General features: G+C 61.3%; 2 protein-coding genes across 2 annotated transcripts in view; one reads left to right on the forward strand and one right to left on the reverse strand.

Moving 5' to 3' along the window:
* The window catches only part of LOC147094608 (uncharacterized), a 46,708-nt gene extending 35,912 nt beyond the window's left edge, over positions 1-10,796 (forward strand). Inside the window, exons 3-10 of the mRNA XM_085974444.1 lie at positions 2,224-2,356; positions 4,027-4,216; positions 6,512-6,620; positions 8,524-8,555; positions 9,819-9,918; positions 10,016-10,081; positions 10,280-10,372; positions 10,462-10,796. Of these exons, the coding sequence (XP_085830570.1) occupies positions 2,224-2,356; positions 4,027-4,216; positions 6,512-6,620; positions 8,524-8,555; positions 9,819-9,918; positions 10,016-10,081; positions 10,280-10,372; positions 10,462-10,593 (855 nt within the window). The 3' untranslated portion in view covers positions 10,594-10,796. The remainder of the gene's footprint in view (positions 1-2,223; positions 2,357-4,026; positions 4,217-6,511; positions 6,621-8,523; positions 8,556-9,818; positions 9,919-10,015; positions 10,082-10,279; positions 10,373-10,461) is intronic.
* Positions 10,797-15,415: 4,619 nt separating this feature from the next.
* Positions 15,416-21,979, reverse strand: part of LOC147094609 (serine/threonine-protein kinase TAO2-like) — an 81,841-nt gene continuing 75,277 nt past the window's right edge. Inside the window, exons 7-9 of the mRNA XM_085974232.1 lie at positions 20,759-20,971; positions 17,609-17,791; positions 15,416-16,236 (exon numbers count right to left, since the gene is read on the reverse strand). Coding sequence (XP_085830358.1) covers positions 15,748-16,236; positions 17,609-17,791; positions 20,759-20,971 — 885 coding nt within the window. The 3' untranslated portion in view covers positions 15,416-15,747. The remainder of the gene's footprint in view (positions 16,237-17,608; positions 17,792-20,758; positions 20,972-21,979) is intronic.

Below are 21,979 nucleotides of genomic sequence, written 5' to 3' on the forward strand. Positions count from 1 at the left end.
AGCACTTTGCAGTTTCTCTCCATTTAGATAATAACTTGCTCTTTGATTTTTTCTGCCAAAGTGCATAACCTCACACTTTCCAATATTATATTGCATCTGCCAAATCTCTGCCCACTCACTTAGCCTGTCTATGTCCTTATGCAGGTTTTTTATGTCCTCCTCACTCACTGCTTTCCCGCCCATCTTTGTATCGTCGGCAAACTTGGATACGTTGCACTTGGTCCCCTCCTCCAAATCGTTAATATAGATTGTAAAGAGTTGGGGTCCCAGCACTGACCCCTGCGGAACACCACTAGTTACTGATTGCCAGCCCGAGAACGAACCACTTATCCCAACTCTTTGTTTTCTGTTAGATAGCCAATCTTCCACCCATGCCAGTATATTGCCCCCAATCACGTGATTTCTTATCTTGATCAGTAATCTTTTGTGTGGAACCTTGTCAAATGCCTTTTGGAAGTCCAAATACACCACATCCACTGGTTACCCTTTATCCACCCTGTATGTTACGTCCTCAAAAAATTCGAGCAAATTTGTCAAACATGACTTCCCCTTCATAAAACCATGCTGACTCTGTCCTATTAAATTATGTTTATCCAAATGCTCTGTTATTGTTTCCTTAATAATGGACTCCAACATTTTGCCAACCAGAGATGTTAGGCTAACTGGTCTATAGTTTCCAGCTTTTTGTCTACTTCCCTTCTTAAATAAGGGTCTTACATTAGCAGTTTTCCAATCTGCCGGGACCTTTCCTGAGTCCATGGAGTTCTGGAAAATGATCACCAATGCATCCACAATCCCTACCGCCACTTCTCTCAAGACCCTAGGATGTAGGCCATCAGGTCCGGGGGATTTATCCGCCTTGAGTCCCATTATTTTACTGAGTACCATCTCCTTAGTGATTTTAATTGCGTTTAGCTCCTCCCCCCCCATTGCCCCCTGTTTGTCCAGTGTTGGGATATTTTTAGTGTCCTCTACTGTAAAGACTGATACAAAATATTTGTTCAGCGTCTTTGCCATCTCCATGTTCCCCACCACTAGTTTCCCGGTCCCATCCTCTAAGGGACCAACATTCACTTTAGCCACCCTTTTTCTTTTTATATAGCTGTAGAAACTCTTGCGATCTGTTTTTATATTTTTTGCTAGTTTACTTTCATAATCTATCTTCCCTTTCTTAATTAATCTTTTAGTTATTGTTTGCTGGTTTTTAAATGCTTCCCAATCTTCTATCCTCCCACTAGATTTGGCTACTTTATATGCCCTTGTTTTCAGTCGGATACTATCCTTTATTACTTTACTTAGCCACGGATGGCTGTCTTTCCTTTTACTCCCCTTTTTCCTCAGTGGAATATATTTTTTCTTGAAAGATGTGAAATATCTCCTTGAATGTAGACCACTGCTCTTGTACCGTCTTACACTTTAATCTGTTTTCCCAGTCCACTTTAGTCAATTCTACTCTCATACCTTCATAGTCTCCTTCATACGGAATGCTTGCCTTTATTAGCCGTGACATAGAATACAAGAGCAGGGGGGTTTATGCTTCAACTGTATAAACCACTAGTTAGGCCTCAGCTAGAGTACTGCGTGCAGTTCTGGTCACCACATTACAGGAAAGATGTGATTGCACTAGAGAGGGTACAGAGGAGATTTACAAGGATGTTGCTGGGAGTAGAGAATCTTAGCTATGAGGAGAGACCGGATAGGCTGGGTCTGTTTTCCTTGGAACAGAGGAGGCTGAGGAGAGACCTTATTGAGGTGTATAAAATTATGAGGGGCCTAGATAAAGTGGATAGAAAGGACCTATTTCCCTTAGCAGAGAGGGGTCAAAAAACCAGGGGGCACAGATTTAAAGTAATTGGGGGAAGGTTTAGAGGGGGTTTGAGGGGAAATGTCTTCACCCAGAGGGTGGTGGGGGTCTGGAACTCACTGCCTGAAAGGCTGGTAGAGGCAGGAACCCGAACCACATTTAAACAGTACTTGGATGTGCACTTGGGATGCTGTAACCTGCAGGGCTACGGACCAAGAGCTGAGAAGTGGATTAGGCCGGATCGCTCTTTGTTGTCCGGCGCGGACACAATGGGCCGAAATGGCCTCCTTCTGTGCTGTAACTTCTCTGATTCTATGAGTCTCGGGCAAGGGGTCGGGGGGGGGGGTGGGTGGGTGGGAGTTGTGTCTGGACTCTTCACCGCTCCACCCTCACCCTCCACCTTCCCCGTGTCTCTGCAGCTTTACAAACCGAGCAGCGGCGCCTTTGTCTACATCCTGCGGGACTCCGAGACCCTGAACTCCGCCTCACCCGTCACCAGCCTCAGCTTCTGCCCACAGGAAGCCACACCCGGCGATCTGCTGCTGGCCACATATGTGAGTGATCGCCCAGCCCGCTTCTACCGGGGGGAGGGGGAGGGGGAGGGGAGAGTGCAGGGGGGGAGGGGGATTGGGGAGAGTGAGGGGGAGGGGAGAGTGCGGGGGGGGGAGGGGAGGGGAGAGTGCGGGGAGGGGGAGGGGAGAGTGCGGGGAGGGAGGGGAGGGGAGAGTGCGGGGGGGGGGGAGGGGAGAGTGCGGGGAGGGAGAGGGAGGGGAGAGTGCGGGGAGGGAGGGGGAGGGGAGAGTGCGGGGAGGGGAGAGGGTGGGGAGGGAGGGGGATTGGGGGGAGGGAGGGGGATTGGGGAGAGTGGGGGGATTGGGGAGAGTGCGGGGGGGGAGGGGAGAGTGCGGGGGGGGGAGGGGAGTGCGGGGAGGGAGGGGGAGGGGGAGAGTGCGGGGAGGGAGGGGGGAGGGGAGAGTGCGGGGAGGGAGGGGGAGGGGAGAGTGCGGGAGGGAGGGGGGAGGGGAGAGTGCGGGGAGGGAGGGGGATTGGGGAGAGTGCGGGGAGGGGATTGGGGAGAGGGCGGGGAGGGTGGGGGAAGTGCAGGGGGGGAGGGAGGAGTGCAGGGAGGGGGAAGGGGGCGGAGGAGAGGGGGGGGGCGGAGGAGAGGGAGGGAGAGTGCGGGGGGGGGCGGAGGAGAGGGGAGGGGAGAGTGCGGGGGGGGAGGGAGGGGGAGCGGAGGAGAGGGAGGGGAGAGTGCGGCGGGGGGGGGGGCGGAGGAGAGGGAGGGGAGAGTGCGGGGGGGGGCGGAGGAGAGGGAGGGGAGAGTGCGGGGGGGGGGAGGGGGGGAGCGGAGGAGAGAGTGCGGGGGGGGGGGCGGAGGAGAGGGAGGGGAGAGGGAGGGGAGAGTGCGGGGGGAGGGGGAGGGAGGGGGAGAGTGCTGGGGGAGGAGAGGGGGGGAGCGAGGGAGCATCGAAGCGGAGCGAAGGGAGCGGCCAGAAGGGGGAGAAGAGAGGGATACGGAGAGAGAGGGAGAGGGAAAGGAGGAGGGGGAGTGCTAAAGGTGGGAGAGAGGTGAAAGGGAGGGAGAGTGTTAGAGTTGATGTGTCCTCCTGTACTGAGGATCTCTGTGTGTTTCCTGTACTGACGGATCTCTGTGTGTGTTCCCTGTACTGACGGTTCTCTGTGTGTGTTCCCTGTACTGACGGATCTCTGTGTGTGTTCCCTGTACTGACGGTTCTCTGTGTGTGTTCCCTGTACTGACGGATCTCTGTGTGTGTTCCCTGTACTGACGGCTCTCTCTGTGTGTGTTCCCTGTACTGACGGATCTCTGTGTTCCCTGTACTGACGGATCTCTGTGTGTGTTCCCTGTACTGACGGATCTCTGTGTGTGTTCCCTGTACTGACGGCTCTCTCTGTGTGTGTTCCCTGTACTGACGGATCTCTGTGTGTGTTCCCTGTACTGACGGCTCTCTCTGTGTGTGTTCCCTGTACTGACGGATCTCTGTGTTCCCTGTACTGACGGATCTCTGTGTGTGTTCCCTGTACTGACGGATCTCTGTGTGTGTTCCCTGTACTGACGGATCTCTCTGTGTGTTCCCTGTACTGACGGATCTCTGTGTTCCCTGTACTGACGGATCTGTGTGTGTGTGTTCCCTGTACTGACAGATCTCTCTGTGTGTGTTCCCTGTACTGACGGATCTTTGTTTTAAATCCCTGCCCAGACGCCAGTGGGAAGGTGAAACTGTGGCATGTGTCGACCCAGCGCTGTCTGTACACCGTTGTGGAGGATCAGGAGACTCTAATCGCCGCCTTCAATCCTTCCGGGACCCATTTCGCCACGGCAGGCTCAGCAGCTTCGATCCGCCTCTACGACACGAACAGTCGCCACTGCCTCCTCACCTTAACATCCAGGTGTGTGTCCCAGACTCTGACCGACGCTGCCCCTCCATCTAGACTGACCCCCCTCCCTCCCACCGACCGACCCACCCTCCCTCCCTCCCTCCCTCCGACCCTGCCCCTCCATCTAGCCTGACCACCCTCCCTCCGACCCTGCCCCTCCATCTAGCCTGACCACCCTCCCTCCGACCCTGCCCCTCCATCTAGACTGACCACCCTCCCTCCCTCCCTCCGACCCTGCCCCTCCATCTAGCCTGACCACCCTCCCTCCGACCCTGCCCCTCCATCTAGACTGACCACCCTCCCTCCCTCCCTCCGACCCTGCCCCTCCATCTAGACCGACCCACCTCCCTCTGACCCTGCCCCTCCATCTAGACTGACCACCCTCCCTCCCTCCCTCCGACCCTGCCCCTCCATCTAGACTGACCACCCTCCCTCCCTCCCTCCGACCCTGCCCCTCCATCTAGACCGACCCACCCTCCCTCTGACCCTGCCCCTCCATCTAGACTGACCACCCTCCCTCCCTCCCCTCCGACCCTGCCCCTTCATCTAGACCGACCCACCCCTCCCTCCGACCGACCCACCCACCCTCCGACCGAACCCACCCCTCCCTCCGACCGACCCACCCTCCCTCCGACCGACCCACCCACCCTCCGACCGACCCACCCACCCTCCGACCGACCCACCTCCCTCCGACCGACCCACCCTCCCTCCGGCCAACCCTGCCCCTCCATCTAGACTGACCCTACCACATCCCTCTCTCCGACCGACCCTGCCCCTCCATCTAGACTGACCCGACCCCTCCGACCGACCCTGCCCCTCCATCTAGACTGACCCGACCCCTCCCTCCCTCCGACCGACCTTGCCCCTCCATCTAGACTGACCCGACCCCTCCCTCCCTCCGACCGACCCTGCCCCTCCATCTAGACTGACCCTGCCCCTCCATCTAGACTGACCCGACCCCCTCCCTCCGACCCTGCCCCTCCATCTAGACCGACCCTCCCTGCCCCTCCATCTAGACCGACCCACCCTCCCTCCGACCCTGCCCCTCCATTTAGACTGACCACCCTCCCTCTCTCATTTAAACTGACCCACCCTCCCTCCCTCCCTCCCTGCCCCTCCATCTAGACCGGCCCACCCTCCCTCCGACCGACCCTGCGTCCCTCCCTCCCATCGACCGACCCACCCTCCGACCGACCCTGCGTCCACCCACCCTCCCTCCGACCGACCCTGCGTCCCTCCCTCCCTCCGACCGACCCTGCCCCTCCATCTAGACCGGCCCACCCTCCCTCCGACCGACCCTGCGTCCCTCCCTCCCTCCGACCGACCCTGCCCCTCCATCTAGACCGGCCCACCCTCCCTCCGACCGACCCTGCGTCCCTCCCTCCCTCCGACCGACCCTGCCCCTCCATCTAGACCGGCCCACCCTCCCTCCGACCGACCCTGCGTCCCTCCCTCCCTCCGACCGACCCTGCCCCTCCATCTAGACCGGCCCACCCTCCCTCCGACCGACCCTGCGTCCCTCCCTCCCATCGACCGACCCACCCTCCCTCCGACCGACCCTGCCCCTCCATCTAGACTGACCCCCCTCCCTCCCTCCCTCCCTCCCACCGACCCTGCCCCTCCATCTAGACTGACCTCTCTCCCTCCTCCGACCGACCCACCCTCCCTCCGACGACCCTGCGTCCCTCCCTCCCTCCGACCCTGCCCCTCCATCTAGACTTACCCGACCCCTCCTCCCTCCCTCCGACCCTGCCCCTCCATCTAGACTGACCCCGACCCTCCCTCCCTCCGACCGACCCTGCCCCTCCATCTAGACTTACCCGACCCCTCCCTCCAACCGACCCTGCCCCTCCCTCCGACCGACCCTGCCCCTCCATCTAGACTTACCCGACCCCTCCCTCCCTCCCTCCCTCCAACCGACCCTGCCCCTCCCTCCGACCGACCCTCCCTCCCTCCGACCGACCCTGCCCCTCCATCTAGACTGACCCCAAGAGACAGACAGCAGGAGAGCAGTGATTGAGTGAGAGAAAGAATGAAAGACAGAGAGAGTGGAGTGGGAGAGGGAGGGAGAGAGAGAGAGAGCATGACAGAGAGAGAGACACACACGGAGAGAAAGACAGAGAGAGAGTGAGACAGAGAGAGAGAGACACAGAGAGAGAGAGAGAGAGAGTGAGACAGAGAGTGAGACGGAGAGAGAGAGACACAGACAGAGAGAGACAGAGAGCGAGAATCCCTCACTGGTGAGCCAGTTAAGGATCCTCCTGTTACAAACCACCCCGACATCACCTGTTTCTGCTCTACTTACAGCCTCTCCCCGACGGTGATGGACGGACATCGATCCCGTGTCTTTGCGCTGAAATTCCATCCTACGAGCTTGAGTGAGCTCATTTCAGGAGGATGGGACAACACCGTGCAGGTATGGAGCGAGGAGAATAATATTAATCCTCATTTAGAAAGGCACAGAATAAACAAGAACAGTCAGCATGGAAGGAGGATGATTTCCCGGCCCGGGGAAATATATCCCAGCCCGGGGAAATATATCCCGGCCCGGGGGAAATACAGCCCGGCCCGGGGGAAATACATCCCGGCCTGGGGAAATACAGCCCGGCCCGGGGAAATACATCCCGGCCCGGGGAAATACAGCCCGGCCCGGGGGAAATACATCCCGGCCCGGGGAAATACAGCCCGGCCCGGGGAAATACAGCCCGGCCCGGGGAAATACAGCCCGGCCCGGGGAAATACAGCCCGGCCCGGGGAAATACAGCCCGGCCCGGGGAAATACAGCCCGGCCCGGGGAAATACAGCCCGGCCCGGGGAAATACAGCCCGGCCCGGGGAAATACATCCCGGCCCGGGGAAATACAGCCCGGCCCGGAGAAATACAGCCCGGCCCGGAGAAATACAGCCCGGCCCGGAGAAATACAGCCCGGCCCGGGGAAATACAGCCCGGCCCGGAGAAATACAGTCCGGCCCGGGGAAATACAGCCCGGCCCGGGGAAATACATCCCGGCCCGGGGAAATACATCCCGGCCCGGGGAAATACAGCCCGGCCCGGAGAAATACAGCCCGGCCCGGAGAAATACAGCCCGGCCCGGGAAATACAGCCCGGCCCGGGGAAATACAGCCCGGCCCGGAGAAATACAGTCCGGCCCGGGGAAATACAGCCCGGCCCGGGGAAATACAGCCCGGCCCGGGGAAATACAGCCCGGCCCGGGGAAATACAGCCCGGCCCAGAGAAATACAGCCCGGCCCGGGGAAATACAGCCCGGCCGAGAAATGCAGCCCGGCCCGGGGAAATGCAGCCCGGCCCGGAGAAATACAGCCCGGCCCGGGGAAATACATCCCGGCCCGGGGAAATACATCCCGGCCCGGGGAAATACATCCCGGCCCGGGGAAATACATCCCGGCCCGGGGGAAATACAGCCCGGCCCGGAGAAATACAGCCCGGCCCGGGGAAATACAGCCCGGCCCGGGGAAATACATCCCGGCCCGGGGAAATACAGCCCGGCCCGGAGAAATACAGCCCGGGCCCGGAGAAAATACAGCCCGGCCCGGAGAAATACAGCCCGGCCCGGAGAAATACAGCCCGGCCCGGAGAAATACAGCCCGGCCCGGGGAAATACAGCCCGGCCCAGAGAAATACAGCCCGGCCCGGGGAAATACAGCCCGGCCGAGAAATGCAGCCCGGCCCGGGGAAATGCAGCCCGGCCCGGGGAAATACAGCCCGGCCCGGGGAAATACAGCCCGGCCCGGGGAAATACAGCCCGGCCCGGGGAAATACAGCCCGGCCCGGGGAAATACAGCCCGGCCCAGAGAAATACAGCCCGGCCCGGGGAAATACAGCCCGGCCCAGAGAAATACAGCCCGGCCCGGGGAAATACAGCCCGGCCCGGAGAAATGCAGCCCGGCCCGGGGAAATGCAGCCCGGCCCGGGGAAATACAGCCCAGCCCGGGGAAATACAGCCCGGCTCAGGGAAATATATCCCAGCCCCCCTCCCCTCCCCTCCAGGGAAACCTCCTGGTCTCCTCCACCCCACCCCCCACAGGAAATCTCTCGTCCTGTTCTTGATGTGCAGCACGAAGGAGTTCTTTTAAGTGATGATGTACCTATTGAGATTGATGGAGGGGCCAGTGTTCAGTGCCCCTGGGGGACGGGTCCCATGGGCTGGGCACAGAGTCTGGGATCTTCCTGCTGTGTGTGTGGGTTTCAGTCCCACACGATGAGCCGTTTATGCATTAACTCTGACAGGAATCTGAATGTGCTGCTCTCACAGATTGAAGTATACATCCATGTCTGACACTCTGTTTTTCTCCTTCTAGTTCTGGACTGTGAATCATCCGCGTTCAATCAGGTACCGGGGGTCACTAGGGTGCACAGTAATAACGGGATGGGTGATTTTTTATTTATTCATTTATGGGATGTGGGCGTCGCTGTCACGGCCAGCATTTATTGCCCATCCCTAGTTGCCCTTGATAAGGTGGTGGGGAGCCGCCTTCTTGAACCGCTGCAGTCCGTGTGGTGAAGGTACTCCCACAGTGCTGTTAGGGAGGGAGTTCCAGGATTTTGACCCAGCGACGATGAAGGATCGGTGATATATTTCCAAGTCAGGATGGTGTCTGTGACTTGGAGGGGAACTTGGAGGTGGTGGTGTTCACACGCGCCCGCTGCCCTTGTCCTTCTAGGTGGAAGAGGTCGCGGGTTTGGGAGGTGCTGCCGAAGAAGCCTTGGCGAGTTGCTGCAGTGCATCTTGTAGATGGTACCCACTGCAGCCACGGTACGCCAGTGGTGGAGGGAGTGAATGTTTAAGGTGGTGGATGGGGTGCCAATCAAGTGGGCTGCTTTGTCCTGAATGGTGTCGAGCTTCTTGAGTGTTGTTGGAGCTGCACTCATCCAGGCAAGTGGAGAATATTCCATCACACTCCTGACTTGTGCCTTGTAGATGGTGGAAAGGCTTTGGGGAGTCAGGAGGTGCGACACTCGCCGCAGAATACCCAGCCTCTGGCCTGCTCTTGTTGCCACAGTATTTATGTGGCTGGTCCAGTTAAGTTTCTGGTCAATGGTGGCCCCCAGGATGTTGATGGTGGGGGATTCGGCGATGGTAATGCCATTGAATGTCAAGGGGAGGTGGTCACTTGTTGGAGATGGTCATTGCCTGGCACGACTGTTACCCGCCAGTTTAAAATTCTAACAGGACTAGACAGACTAGATGCAGGAACGATGTTCCCGATGGTCAGGGAGTCCAGAACCAGGGGTCTAAGGATAAGGGGTAAGCCATTTAGGACAGAGATGAGGAGGAATTTCTTCACCCAGAGAGTGGTGAACCTGTGGAATTCTCTGCCACAGAGGGCGGTGGAGGCCAATTCATTAAATATATTCAAGAAGGAGTTGGATATATTTCTTAAGGCTAAAGGGATCAAGGGATATGGGGAGAAGGCAGGGACAGGGTACTGAATTTGGATGATCAGCCATGATCTCATTGAATGGCGACAGACTCGAGGGGCCGAATGGCCTACTCCTATCTTCTATGTTTGCTGCATACAGGCACAGACTGTTTCATACCCTGTAATTATAACGGGGCAGTGCCGCTTTGTGATGAGGTTAACATTTCTTGCAGGAAGATCTACGGCCCTCACCTCTGTGGAGATGCCCTGCAGATTCACCCAGAGACCAGTCAGATCCTGACAGGGTCGTGGAGGAGAGGAAACAGCTTGCAGGTGAGGAGATACCGAGCGGGGGCATCAGCCCCTGGGTGGCAATACCTGACATGTGTAGATCACCAGAGCTCACTCTCTACTGTGTTTGCTCATTCAGATCTGGGACTACACGTCTGGGGAGAAGATTCACGACATTCCTGAGGATGACAGGGATCACAGCATGGTAAGGCCAGGAACCGAGGTACAGGTCCCCGTGGGCACCGACTCTCCCTGTTGGTATCTGGGATTGGGACAGGCTGTGTGTGGATGATGGAGGAGTCGGTATCTGAGAGGGGGAACAGGCTGTGTGTGTGTGGTGGGTAGTCTATCTGAGATTTGAGCGGTTATAGTTCCTGATCCTTTGCCCCTCCCCTCAATGCAGATCTACAGCTGCCATTGGCTGGGATCTGATCACCTGATTGCCGCTGGGACCAGGAGCAACATCTGTCGACTTGTTGAACGGGATTCGATGTCGGTGAGTGAGTTCGCCCAGCGCGGGAGGGTCAGGGTTCGCGGGGGTGCGAGCGGTCAGTCCTGTTCTCTGATGGTTCTTTTCCCTTTCAGACGGTGGGCCGGATGGTGAACCTGCCTCGAGGTGTGTACAGCACCGACGTCACCAGAGGGGGATTAGGGATGCCACTGATCGCCGTCTGCTCCCACAATCACGTCCACCTTCTGGAGCAGCTTCCGTGCTAATGGCAGCCAGTGGAACGTGACCGGACTCGGCCCAGCTCACCGGAGTGTGACCGGCCCGGAACAAGCCCAGCTCACCGGAGAGAGAGAGACAGAGACACACGGTGCCTGACCCAGATTCCCATCACTTTGTCTTTTCATGTGGTTGGGTTGCTGTAAATAATTTTTTGCTGGATTCTCGTAATAAACAAACTGTTCTCGCTGTTGCTTCGAGCTCATTGGATTATTTCCAGTCGGCAAAAATCCCCATTGCCCAGACCGCTGCCGTGAAATCTCCTGCTGCCCCTCACAGTTAAACCGCTCCCCCAGCCACTGGCAAAGGGTTCGATCCCCGCTCCTGGCACCAGGGTGTGTCTCTCCTGAGTCAGGTCATGGGTTGGAGCCCCATAATCCAATCTCAGAGGGGCAGTGCTGTCGGAGCGCCTCACAGTGCTCCTTGTGGGATCTTGCTGTGTGCAATTTGGCTGTCGCGTTTCCTACATTATAACAGTGACAACACTTCCGAAGTACTTAATTGGTTGTAAAGCAGTTTGGGACGTCCGGAGGCGCTCTCGAAATGGGAGTTGTTTCTCCCGGGAATCCTCAGGGACCTGGGAAAATGCAGTTTGAGTGTGTGCTCGAAGCAAGTGAAGAGGACACAGAGGCGTCAGAGGTCAATCTTTATACAACACATCAGTACGGTGACAATCAAAGGAAACAGGGACTTGCACTTAAACAAAGCAGTCACAGCGAGTGAGAAACCACAGCCCCACCCGGAACATGAGACGAGAGAGGGAAGGGGTCTGACCAGAGAGAGAGAGGGAGAACGGGGAGGGGTCTGACCGGAGAGAGAGAGAATGGGGAGGGGTCTGACTGGAGAGAGAGAGGGAGAACGGGGAGGGGTCTGACCGGAGAGAGAGGGAACGGGGAGAGGTCTGACCGGAGAGAGAGAGAGAACGGGGAGGGGTCTGACCGGAGAGAGAATGGGGAGAGGTCTGACTGGAGAGAGAGAGAGAGAGAACGGGGAGGGGTCTGACCGGAGAGAGAACGGGGAGGGGTCTGACTGGAGAGAGAGAGAGAGAGAGAGAACGGGGAGGGGTCTGACCGGAGAGAGAGAGGGAGAACGGGGAGGGGTCTGACCGGAGAGAGAGAGAGAGAGAGAACGGGGAGGGGTCTGACCGGAGAGAGAGAGGGAGAACGGGGAGGGGTCTGACCGGAGAGAGAGAGGGAGAACGGGGAGAGGTCTGACTGGAGAGAGAGAGAGAGAGAGAGAGAGAACGGGGAGGGGTCTGACCAGAGAGAGAGAGAGGGGGAATGGGGAGGGGTCTGACCGGAGAGAGAGAGAACGGGGAGGGGTCTGACCAGAGAGAGAGAGAGAGAGAGAGAGAGAGATGAGAACGGCGAGGGGTCTGACCAGAGAGAGAGAGAGAGGGGGAATGGGGAGGGGTCTGACCGCAGAGAGAGAACGGGGAGGGGTCTGACCGGAGAGAGAGAGAGAGAGAACGGGGAGGGGTCTGACCAGAGAGAGAGAACGGGGAGGGGTCTGACCGGAGAGAGAGAGAACGGGGAGGGGTCTGACCGGAGAGAGAGAGAACGGGGAGGGGTCTGACCGGAGAGAGAGAGAGAGAACGGGGAGGGGTCTGACCGGAGAGAGAGAGAGAGAAAACGGGGAGGGGTCTGACCGGAGAGAGAACGGGGAGGGGTCTGACCGGAGAGAGAGAGGGAGAACGGGGAGGGGTCTGACCGGAGAGAGAGAGAACGGGGAGGGGTCTGACCGGAGAGAGAGAGAACGGGGAGGGGTCTGACCAGAGAGAGAGAGAGAGAACGGGGAGGGGTCTGACCGGAGAGAGAGAGAGAGAAAACGGGGAGGGGTCTGACCGGAGAGAGAACGGGGAGGGGTCTGACCGGAGAGAGAGAGGGAGAACGGGGAGGGGTCTGACCGGAGAGAGAGAGAGAGCGAGAGAGAGAGAGAACGGGGAGGGGTCTGACCGGAGAGAGAGAGGGAGAACGGGGAGGGGTCTGACCGGAGAGAGAGAGAGAGAACGGGGAGGGGTCTGACCGGAGAGAGAGAGAGAGAGAACGGGGAGGGGTCTGACCGGAGAGAGAGAGAGAGAGAACGGGGAGGGGTCTGACCAGAGAGAGAGAGAGGGGGAATGGGGAGGGGTCTGACCGGAGAGAGAGAGGGAGAACGGGGAGGGGTCTGACCGGAGAGAGAGAGAGAGAGAGAACGGGGAGGGGTCTGACCGGAGAGAGAGAGGGAGAACGGGGAGGGGTCTGACCGGAGAGAGAGAGGGAGAACGGGGAGGGGTCTGACCGGAGAGAGAGAGAGGGAACGGGGAGGGGTCTGACCAGAGAGAGAGAGGGAGAACGGGGAGGGGTCTGACCGGAGAGAGAGAGAGGGAACGGGGAGGGGTCTGACCGGAGAGAGAATGGGGAGAGGTCTGACTGGAGAGAGAGAGAGAGAGAACGGGGAGGGGTCTGACCAGAGAGAGAGAGGGAGAACGGGGAGGGGTCTGACCGGAGAGAGAGAGAGAGAGAGAGAGAGAGAGAGAACGGCGAGGGGTCTGACCAGAGAGAGAGAGAGGGGGAATGGGGAGGGGTCTGACCGGAGAGAGAGAGAACAGGGAGGGGTCTGACCAGAGAGAGAGAGAGAGAACGGGGAGGGGTCTGACCAGAGAGAGAGAGGGGGGAATGGGGAGGGGTCTGACCGGAGAGAGAACGGGGAGGGGTCTGACCAGAGAGAGAGAGAGAGAACGGGGAGGGGTCTGACCGGAGAGAGAGAGAGAGAGAGAGAGAGAGAGAGAACGGCGAGGGGTCTGACCAGAGAGAGAGAGAGGGGGAATGGGGAGGGGTCTGACCGGAGAGAGAGAGAACAGGGAGGGGTCTGACCAGAGAGAGAGAGAGAGAACGGGGAGGGGTCTGACCGGAGAGAGAGAGAGAGAACGGCGAGGGGTCTGACCAGAGAGAGAGAGAGAGGGGGAATGGGGAGGGGTCTGACCGCAGAGAGAGAACGGGGAGGGGTCTGACCAGAGAGAGAGAACGGGGAGGGGTCTGACCGGAGAGAGAGAGAGGGAACGGGGAGGGGTCTGACCGGAGAGAGAGAGAGAGAGAGAGAGAACGGGGAGGGGTCTGACCAGAGAGAGAGAGGGAGAACGGGGAGGGGTCTGACCGGAGAAAGAGGGAACGGGGAGGGGTCTGACCGGAGAGAGAATGGGGAGAGGTCTGACCGGAGAGAGAGAGAGAGAGAGGGAACGGGGAGGGGTCTGACCGGAGAGAGAATGGGGAGAGGTCTGACCGGAGAGAGAGAGAGAGAGAGAGAGAGAGAGAGAGAGAGAACGGGGAGGGGTCTGACCGGAGAGAGAGAGAGAGAGGGAACGGGGAGGGGTCTGACCGGAGAGAGAGAGAGGGGGGGGGAATGGGGAGGGGTCTGACCGGAGAGAGAGGGAACGGGGAGGGGTCTGACCGGAGAGAGAGAGAGAGAGAGAGAGGGGGAATGGGGAGGGGTCTGACCGGAGAGAGAGAGAGGGAACGGGGAGGGGAATGGGGAGGGGTCTTACCGGAGAGAGAGAGAGAACGGGGAGGGGTCTGACCGGAGAGAGAGAGAGGGAACGGGGAGGGGTCTGACCGGAGAGAGAGAGAGAGGGAACGGGGAGGGGTCTGACCGGAGAGAGAGAGAGAACGGGGAGGGGTCTGACCGGAGAGAGAGAGGGGGAACGGGGAGGTCTGACCGGAGAGAGAGAGGGGGGGGGGGGAATGGGGAGGGGTCTGACCGGAGAGAGAGAGGGAACGGGGAGGGGTCTGACCGGAGAGAGAGAGAGAGAGAGAGGGAACGGGGAGGGGTCTGACCAGAGAGAGAGAGAGAACGGGGAGGGGTCTGACCGGAGAGAGAGAGAGAGAGGGGGGGGGAATGGGGAGGGGTCTGACCGGAGAGAGAGAGAGAACGGGGAGGGGTCTGACCGGAGAGAGAGAGGAGCGGGGAGGGGTCTGACCGGAGAGAGAGAGAGAGAGAGAGAGGGAACGGGGAGGTCTGACCGGAGAGAGAGAGAGGGGGGGGGGGAATGGGGAGGGGTCTGACCGGAGAGAGAGAGGGAACGGGGAGGGGTCTGACCGGAGAGAGAGAGAGAGAGAGGAAACGGGGAGGGGTCTGACCGGAGAGAGAGAGAGAACGGGGAGGGGTCTGACCGGAGAGAGAGAGAGAGAGGGGGGGAATGGGGAGGGGTCTGACCGGAGAGAGAGAGAGAACGGGGAGGGGTCTGACCGGAGAGAGAGAGAGAACGGGGAGGGGTCTGACCGGAGAGAGAGAGAGAGGGGGGGGGAATGGGGAGGGGTCTGACCGGAGAGAGAGAGAGAACGGGGAGGGGTCTGACCGGAGAGAGAGAGAGAGAGAGAGGGGGGGGAATGGGGAGGGGTCTGACCGGAGAGAGAGAGAGAGGGAACGGGGAGGGGTCTGACCGGAGAGAGAGAGAGAGAGAGAGAGAGAACGGGGAGGGGTCTGACCGGAGAGAGAGAGGGAACAGGGAGGGGTCTGACCGGAGAGAGAGGTCTGACCGGAGAGAGAGAGAGAGAGAGAGAGAGAGAACGGGGAGGGGTCTGACCGGAGAGAGAGAGGGAACAGGGAGGGGTCTGACCGGAGAGAGAGAGAGAGGTCTGACCGGAGAGAGAGAGAGAGAACGGGGAGGGGTCTGACCGGAGAGAGAGAGAGAGGGAACGGGGAGGGGTCTGACCGGAGAGAGAGAGGAGAGAGAGAGAGGGAATGGGGAGGGGTCTGACCGGAGAGAGAGAGAGAGAGAGGGGGAATGGGGAGGGGTCTGACCGGAGAGAGAGAGAGAGAGAGAGGGAATGGGGAGGGGTCTGACCGGAGAGAGAGAGAGGGGGAATGGGGAGGGGTCTGACCGGAGAGAGGGAGAACGGGGAGGGGTCTGACCGGAGAGAGAGGGGGAACAGGGAGGGGTCTGACCGGAGAGCAGGGACAGGGGAGGGGGTTTATTACACAGGATGGGGTAACGAGGGGGTTTATGGCACGGGATGAGTTAGGGAGAGAGGGCCAGGTCCTGGGGGATTATTTAAAAACCGGGGCGGGGAGGCTTGGGGTCTGGCGGGGCGGGGAAGGGGTCTGGCAGGGCGGGGAAGGGAGGGGTCGGACGGGACGGGAAGATTCGGGAGGGCAGGGGTCAGGGGTCAGGAGTAGGACAGGTGTGAACCGTTGGAGATCTGGGATGTGACGCTGGCGCTCCTGCTGATCCCAGGCTCGGCCTGCCCGCCCGATGCTGTGCGGCGGAGAGCCTGCGGGCTGTTGCGGAGGGCCAGGCCGCTCCCCCGCGACCCAGGGACAGACGCTGGGTGAGCCCAGGCCCCAGGGCCTAGGACGGGAGGTTGTCTCCAAGCCTGCGGAGGCCCGGAGCCAGGTCCGGGTCCTGGGCCTGGGATCCCTCCGTGGCCCCAGTGCGACCCTCCTCGGGAGGGGGGCCTGGAGACCCAGCCAGGGTTGGGGACCTGGTAGGAGTGGGTGAAGGCTGAAGCTGGGGGGAGGCCGGTCAACGCCATGTTGCTGAAGCCCAGGCGCATACTCTCCGAGTCGAAGGCTTCGATCTCCCGAGCCTGCCTCTCCAACAGGCTCCGAATACGCTCCGAGCGCTCGCTCTGTAACGCCAGCATCTCCTCCTCAATCTGTGGGACAGAACAGGGTGTTAACTGACCGCATCGTAACCCCTGGCCCCTGACCCCAACCCGCATCTCCGCAATCTGTGGGACAGAACAGGGTGTTAACTGACCGCATCGTAACCCCTGGCCCCTACCCGCATCTCCGCAATCTGTGGGACAGAACAGGGTGTTAACTGACCGCATTGTAACCCCTGGCCCGACCCCAACCCGCATCTCCGCAATCTGTGGGACAGAACAGGGTGTTAACTGACCGCATCGTAACCCCTGGCCCCTGACCCCAACCCGCATCTCCTCAATCTGTGGGACAGAACAGGGTGTTAACTGACCGCATCGTAACCCCTGGCCCCTGACCCCAACCCGCATCTCCTTGATCTGTGGGACAGAACAGGGTGTTAACTGACCGCATCGTAACCCCTGACCCCAACCCGCATCTCCGCAATCTGTGGGACAGAACAGGGTGTTAACTGACCGCATCGTAACCCCTGACCCCTGACCCGCATCTCCGCAATCTGTGGGACAGAACAGGGTGTTAACTGACCGCATCGTAACCCCTGACCCCCAACTCCTCAATCTGTGGGACAGAACAGGGTGTTAACTGACCGCATCGTAACCCCTGGCCCCAACCCGCATCTCCGCAATCTGTGGGACAGAACAGGGTGTTAACTGACCGCATCGTAACCCCTGACCCCAACCCGCATCTCCGCAATCTGTGGGACAGAACAGGGTGTTAACTGACCGCATCATAACCCCTGACCCCAACCCGCATCTCCGCAATCTGTGGGACAGAACAGGGTGTTAACTGACCGCATCGTAACCCCTGACCCCCAACTCCTCAATCTGTGGGACAGAACAGGGTGTTAACTGACCGCATCGTAACCCCTGGCCCCTGACCCCAACCCGCATCTCCTTGATCTGTGGGACAGAACAGTGACCGCATCGTAACCCCTGACCCCCAACTCCTCAATCTGTGGGACAGAACAGGGTGTTAACTGACCGCATCGTAACCCCTGGCCCCTGACCCCAACCCGCATCTCCGCAATCTGTGGGACAGAACAGGGTGTTAACTGACCGCATCGTAACCCCTGACCCCTGGCCCCTACCCGCATCTCCGCAATCTGTGGGACAGAACACGGTGTTAACTGACCGCATTGTAACCCCTGACCCCAACCCGCATCTCCTTGATCTGTGGGACAGAACAGGGTGTTAACTGACCGCATCGTAACCCCTGACCCCTGACTCCAACTCGCATCTCCTTGATCTGTGGGACAGAGAACAGCGGAACTCTTGTCCCCCCAACCCGAACTCAACCCTGAACCCCGAGCCTCGCGACAACCTCCGGCCTCGGCCCTTGGACACCCTGTTGCCCCCTGACCCTCACCCTTTGCTCTAACAGAGCCCGTCGAATGGAGACCCTCTGCTCCAGCTCCTTGATCTCACGCTCGTGCTGAGCGTCCGTGTGGATCTTGATTTTGCTCTGGTAGGCGTTGAGAAGCTCCAGTTCTTGCTGCAACTGCATCCGGAGAACCTGATACTCCGACTCCTGGGTCTCGTCCAGTCGCAGCTACAGGGGGAGAGGGCGAGGGGGAGAGAGGGGGGGGGGGGGCGAGGGGAGGAGAGGGGGGGGCGAGGGGAGGAGAGGGGGGGGCGAGGGGAGGAGAGGGGGGGCGAGGGGAGGAGAGGGGGGGCGAGGGAGGAGGAGAGGGGGGGCGAGGGGAGGAGAGAGGGGGCGAGGGGAGGAGAGAGGGGGCGAGGGGAGGAGAGAGGGGGCGAGGGGAGGAGAGAGGGGGCGAGGGGAGGAGAGAGGGGGCGAGGGGAGGAGAGAGGGGGCGAGGGGAGGAGAGAGGGGGCGAGGGGAGGAGAGAGGGGGCGAGGGGAGGAGAGAGGGGGCGAGGGGAGGAGAGAGGGGGCGAGGGGAGGAGAGAGGGGGCGAGGGGAGGAGAGAGGGGGGCGAGGGGAGGAGAGAGGGGGCGAGGGGAGGAGAGAGGGGGCGAGGGGAGGAGAGAGGGGGCGAGGGGAGGAGAGAGGGGGCGAGGGGAGGAGAGAGGGGGGCGAGGGGCAGGAGAGAGGGGGCGAAGGGGAGGAGAGAGGGGGCGAGGGGAGGAGAGAGGGGGCGAGGGGAGGAGAGAGGGGGCGAGGAGAGGAGAGAGGGGTCGAGGAGAGGAGAGGGGGGGCGAGGAGAGGAGAGGGGAGGAGAGGGGAGGAGAGAGGGGGCGAGGGGAGGAGAGAGGGAGGGGCGGGGAAGAGGGGAGGGAGAGAGAGGGCGGGGAAGAGGGGAGGGAGAGGGCGGGGAAGAGGGGAGGGAGAGGGCGGGGAAGAGGGGAGGGAGAGCGGGGCGGGGAAGAGGGGAGGGAGAGGGAAGAGGGAAAGAGGGGGAGGGGAGGGAGGGAGAGTTTTATCTTAACTAGCAATTCAAAACTCATACAAAAAAATACACCATGGAAAGGTGACGGTTAAATAGGCCCCTCCACTCCTGACTCTCCCCAGGTTCCCTGCGGGCACCGACTCTCCCCGGGGTACGGGTCCCCACGGGCACCGACACTCCCTGGGGTACTGGTCCCCGCGGGCACCGACTCTCCCTGGGGTACGGGTCCCCGCGGGCGCCGACTCTCCCCGGGGTACGGGTCCCCGCGGGCTCCGACTCTTCCCGGGGTACGGCTCCCCGCGGGCTCCGACTCTCCCCGGGGTACGGGTCCCCGCGGGCACCGACTCTCCCCGGGGTATGGGTCCCCGCGGGCTCCGACTCTCCCCGGGGTACGGGTCCCCGCGGGCACCGACTCTCCCCGGGGTATGGGTCCCCGCGGGCTCCGACTCTTCCCGGGGTACGGCTCCCCGCGGGCTCCGACTCTTCCCGGGGCACGGTTCTCCGCGGGCACCGACTCTCCCCGGGGTACGGGTCCCCACGGGCGCTGACTCCCCGCGGGCTCCGACTCTCCCCGGGGTACGGGTCCCCATGGGCTCCGACTCTCCCCGAGGTACGGGTCCCCACGGGCGCTGACTCCCTGCGGGCTCCAACTCTCCCCTGGGTACGGGTCCCGCGGGCACTGACTCCCCTGGGTACGGGTCCCCTCGGGCTCCGACTCTCCCTGGTGTTCGGGTCCCCGCGGGCTCCGACTCTCCCCGGGGTACGGGTCCCCACGGGCACTGACTCCCCGCGGGCTCCGACTCTCCCCGGGGTACGGGTCCCCTCGGGCTCCGACTCTCCCCGGGGTACGGGTCCCCACGGGCTCCGACTCTCCCCGGGGTACGGGTCCCCTCAGGCTCCGACTCTCCCCGGGGTACGGGTCCCCGCGGGCTCCGACTCTCCCCGGGGTACGGGTCCCCTCGGGCTCCGACTCTCCCCAGGGTACGGGTCCCCACGGGCTCCGACTCTCCCCGGGGTACGGGTCCCCTCGGGCTCCGACTCTCCCCGGGGTACGGGTCCCCACGGGCTCCGACTCTCCCCGGGGTACGGGTCCCCATGGGCTCCGACTCTCCCCGGGGTACGGGTCCCCTCGGGCTCCGACTCTCCCCGGGGTACGGGTCCCCACGGGCTCCGACTCTCCCCGGGGTACGGGTCCCCGCGGGCTCCGACTCTCCCCGGGGTACGGGTCCCCACGGGCTCCGACTCTCCCCGGGGTACGGGTCCCCACAGGCACCGACTCTCCCCAGGGTACGGGTCCCCTCGGGCTCCGACTCTCCCTGGGGTACGGGTCCCCGCGGGCACCGACTCTCCCCGGGGTACGGGTCCCCGCGGGTGCTGACTCCCCCCCGGGGTACGGGTCCCCGCGGGCTCCGACTCTCACCGGGATACGGGTCCCCGCGGACACCGACTCTCCCCAGGGTACGGGTCCCCTCGGGCTCCGACTCTCCCTGGGGTACGGGTCCCCTCGGGCTCCGACTCTCCCCAGGGTACGGGTCACCATGGGCTCCGACTCTCCCCGGGATACGGGTCCCCGCGGACACCGACTCTCCCCAGGGTACGGGTCACCATGGGCTCCGACTCTCCCCGGGATACGGGTCCCCGCGGACACCGACTCTCCCCAGGGTACGGGTCACCATGGGCTCCGACTCTCCCCGGGATACGGGTCCCCGCGGGCTCCAACTCTCCCCGGGATACGGGTCCCCGCGGGCTCCGACTCTCCCCAGGGTACGGGTCACCATGGGCTCCGACTCTCCCCGGGATACGGGTCCCCGCGGGCTCCGACTCTCCCCGGGGTACGGGTCCCCGTGGGCTCCGACTCTCCCCAGGGTACGGGTCACCATGGGCTCCGACTCTCCCCGGGGTACGGGTCCCCGTGGGCTCCGACTCTCCCCGGGGTACGGGTCCCCACGGGCTCTGACTCTCCCCGGGGTACGGGTCCCCACGGGCACTGACTCTCCCCGGGGTACGGGTCCCCGCGGGCTCCGACTCTCCCCGGGGTACGGGTCCCAACGGGCGCTGACTCCCCATGGACTCGGACTCTCCCCGGGGTACAGGAAGCTACACCGGCCACGTTTGATATCTGCCCCTTGCCCCCCGCTGCCACTCAGCGTTTGACCCGACACTCACCGCCTGGGTGGAGAGCATCTCGTTGATGCTATGGTCGTACTGCTCCGCCAGAATGGCCAGTTTCCGGGTCTGTTCGTCCTTCAGTCGTTTCAACACTGCCTTGTGCTCACTCTTCACTGTCGTCTCGAGCAGGTGGTTCCGCAGAGCCTTGTACTGTCGCGTCTGAATCTTGCATGTGTCCTGAAACTGCTTCTTAATCTGCAACTCCTTCGACTGTGGTTGGGGGAGGGTGGTGGGGGGGGGGGGGGCGGTCGGGGGAGAATGGGAGAGAGCGACACAGAGGAAGGGGCAAGAGGGGGAGAATGGGAGAGAGGACATGGAAGAGAGGGGCAGACGGGACAGGAGTGAGAAGAGGGTGGGGGCGAGGGAAGGAGAGTGGGAGATAGGGAGCGGGAGAGATGGATAACAGAAAACATTCATCACAACCTCGATGGGTGATCGGAGTCCAGGAGAAGAACCATCGCTGGCACTGCCGGGGGTCACTGGACAGTGATCAGGAGCCTGGCTGATTTCCCCTCTCTCTAACCCAGGGGTCACTGGACAATGATCAGGAGCAGGAACCCCGGCTGATTTCCCCTCTCTCTAAACCAGGGGTCACTGGGCAGTGATCAGGAGCAGGAACCCTGGCTGATTTCCCCTCTCTCTAACCCAGGGGTCACTGGGCAGTGATCAGGAGCAGGAATCCTGGCTGATTTCCCCTCTCTCTAACCCAGGGGGTCACTGGACAGTGATCAGGAGCACAAACCCTGGCTGATTTCCCCTCTCTAACCCAGGGGTCACTGGGCAGTGATCAGGAGCAGGAACCCTGGCTGATTTCCCCTCTCTCTAACCAGGGGTCACTGGACAGTGATCAGGAGCAGGAGCCCTGGCTGATTTCCCCTTTCTCTAACCCAGGGGTCACTGGGCAGTGATCAGGAGCAGGAACCCTGGCTGATTTCCCCTCTCTCTAACCCAGGGGTCACTGGACAGTGGTCAGGAGCAGGAACCCTGGCTGATTTCCCCTCTCTAACCCAGGGGTCACTGGGCAGTGATCAGGAGCAGGAACCCTGGCTGATTTCCCCACTCTCTCTAACCCAGGGGTCACTGGGCAGTGACCAGGAGCAGGAACCCTGGCTGATTTCCCCTCTCTCTAACCCAGGGGTCACTGGACAATGATCAGGAGCAGGAACCCTGGCTGATTTCCCCTCTCTCTAACCCAGGGGTCACTGGACAGTGATCAGG

This window comes from Somniosus microcephalus, unplaced genomic scaffold (genome assembly GCF_052327205.1).
Source record: "Somniosus microcephalus isolate GS21.2 unplaced genomic scaffold, FLI_Smic_1.0 unresolved_chr1, whole genome shotgun sequence".
Lineage (NCBI taxonomy): Eukaryota > Metazoa > Chordata > Chondrichthyes > Squaliformes > Somniosidae > Somniosus > Somniosus microcephalus.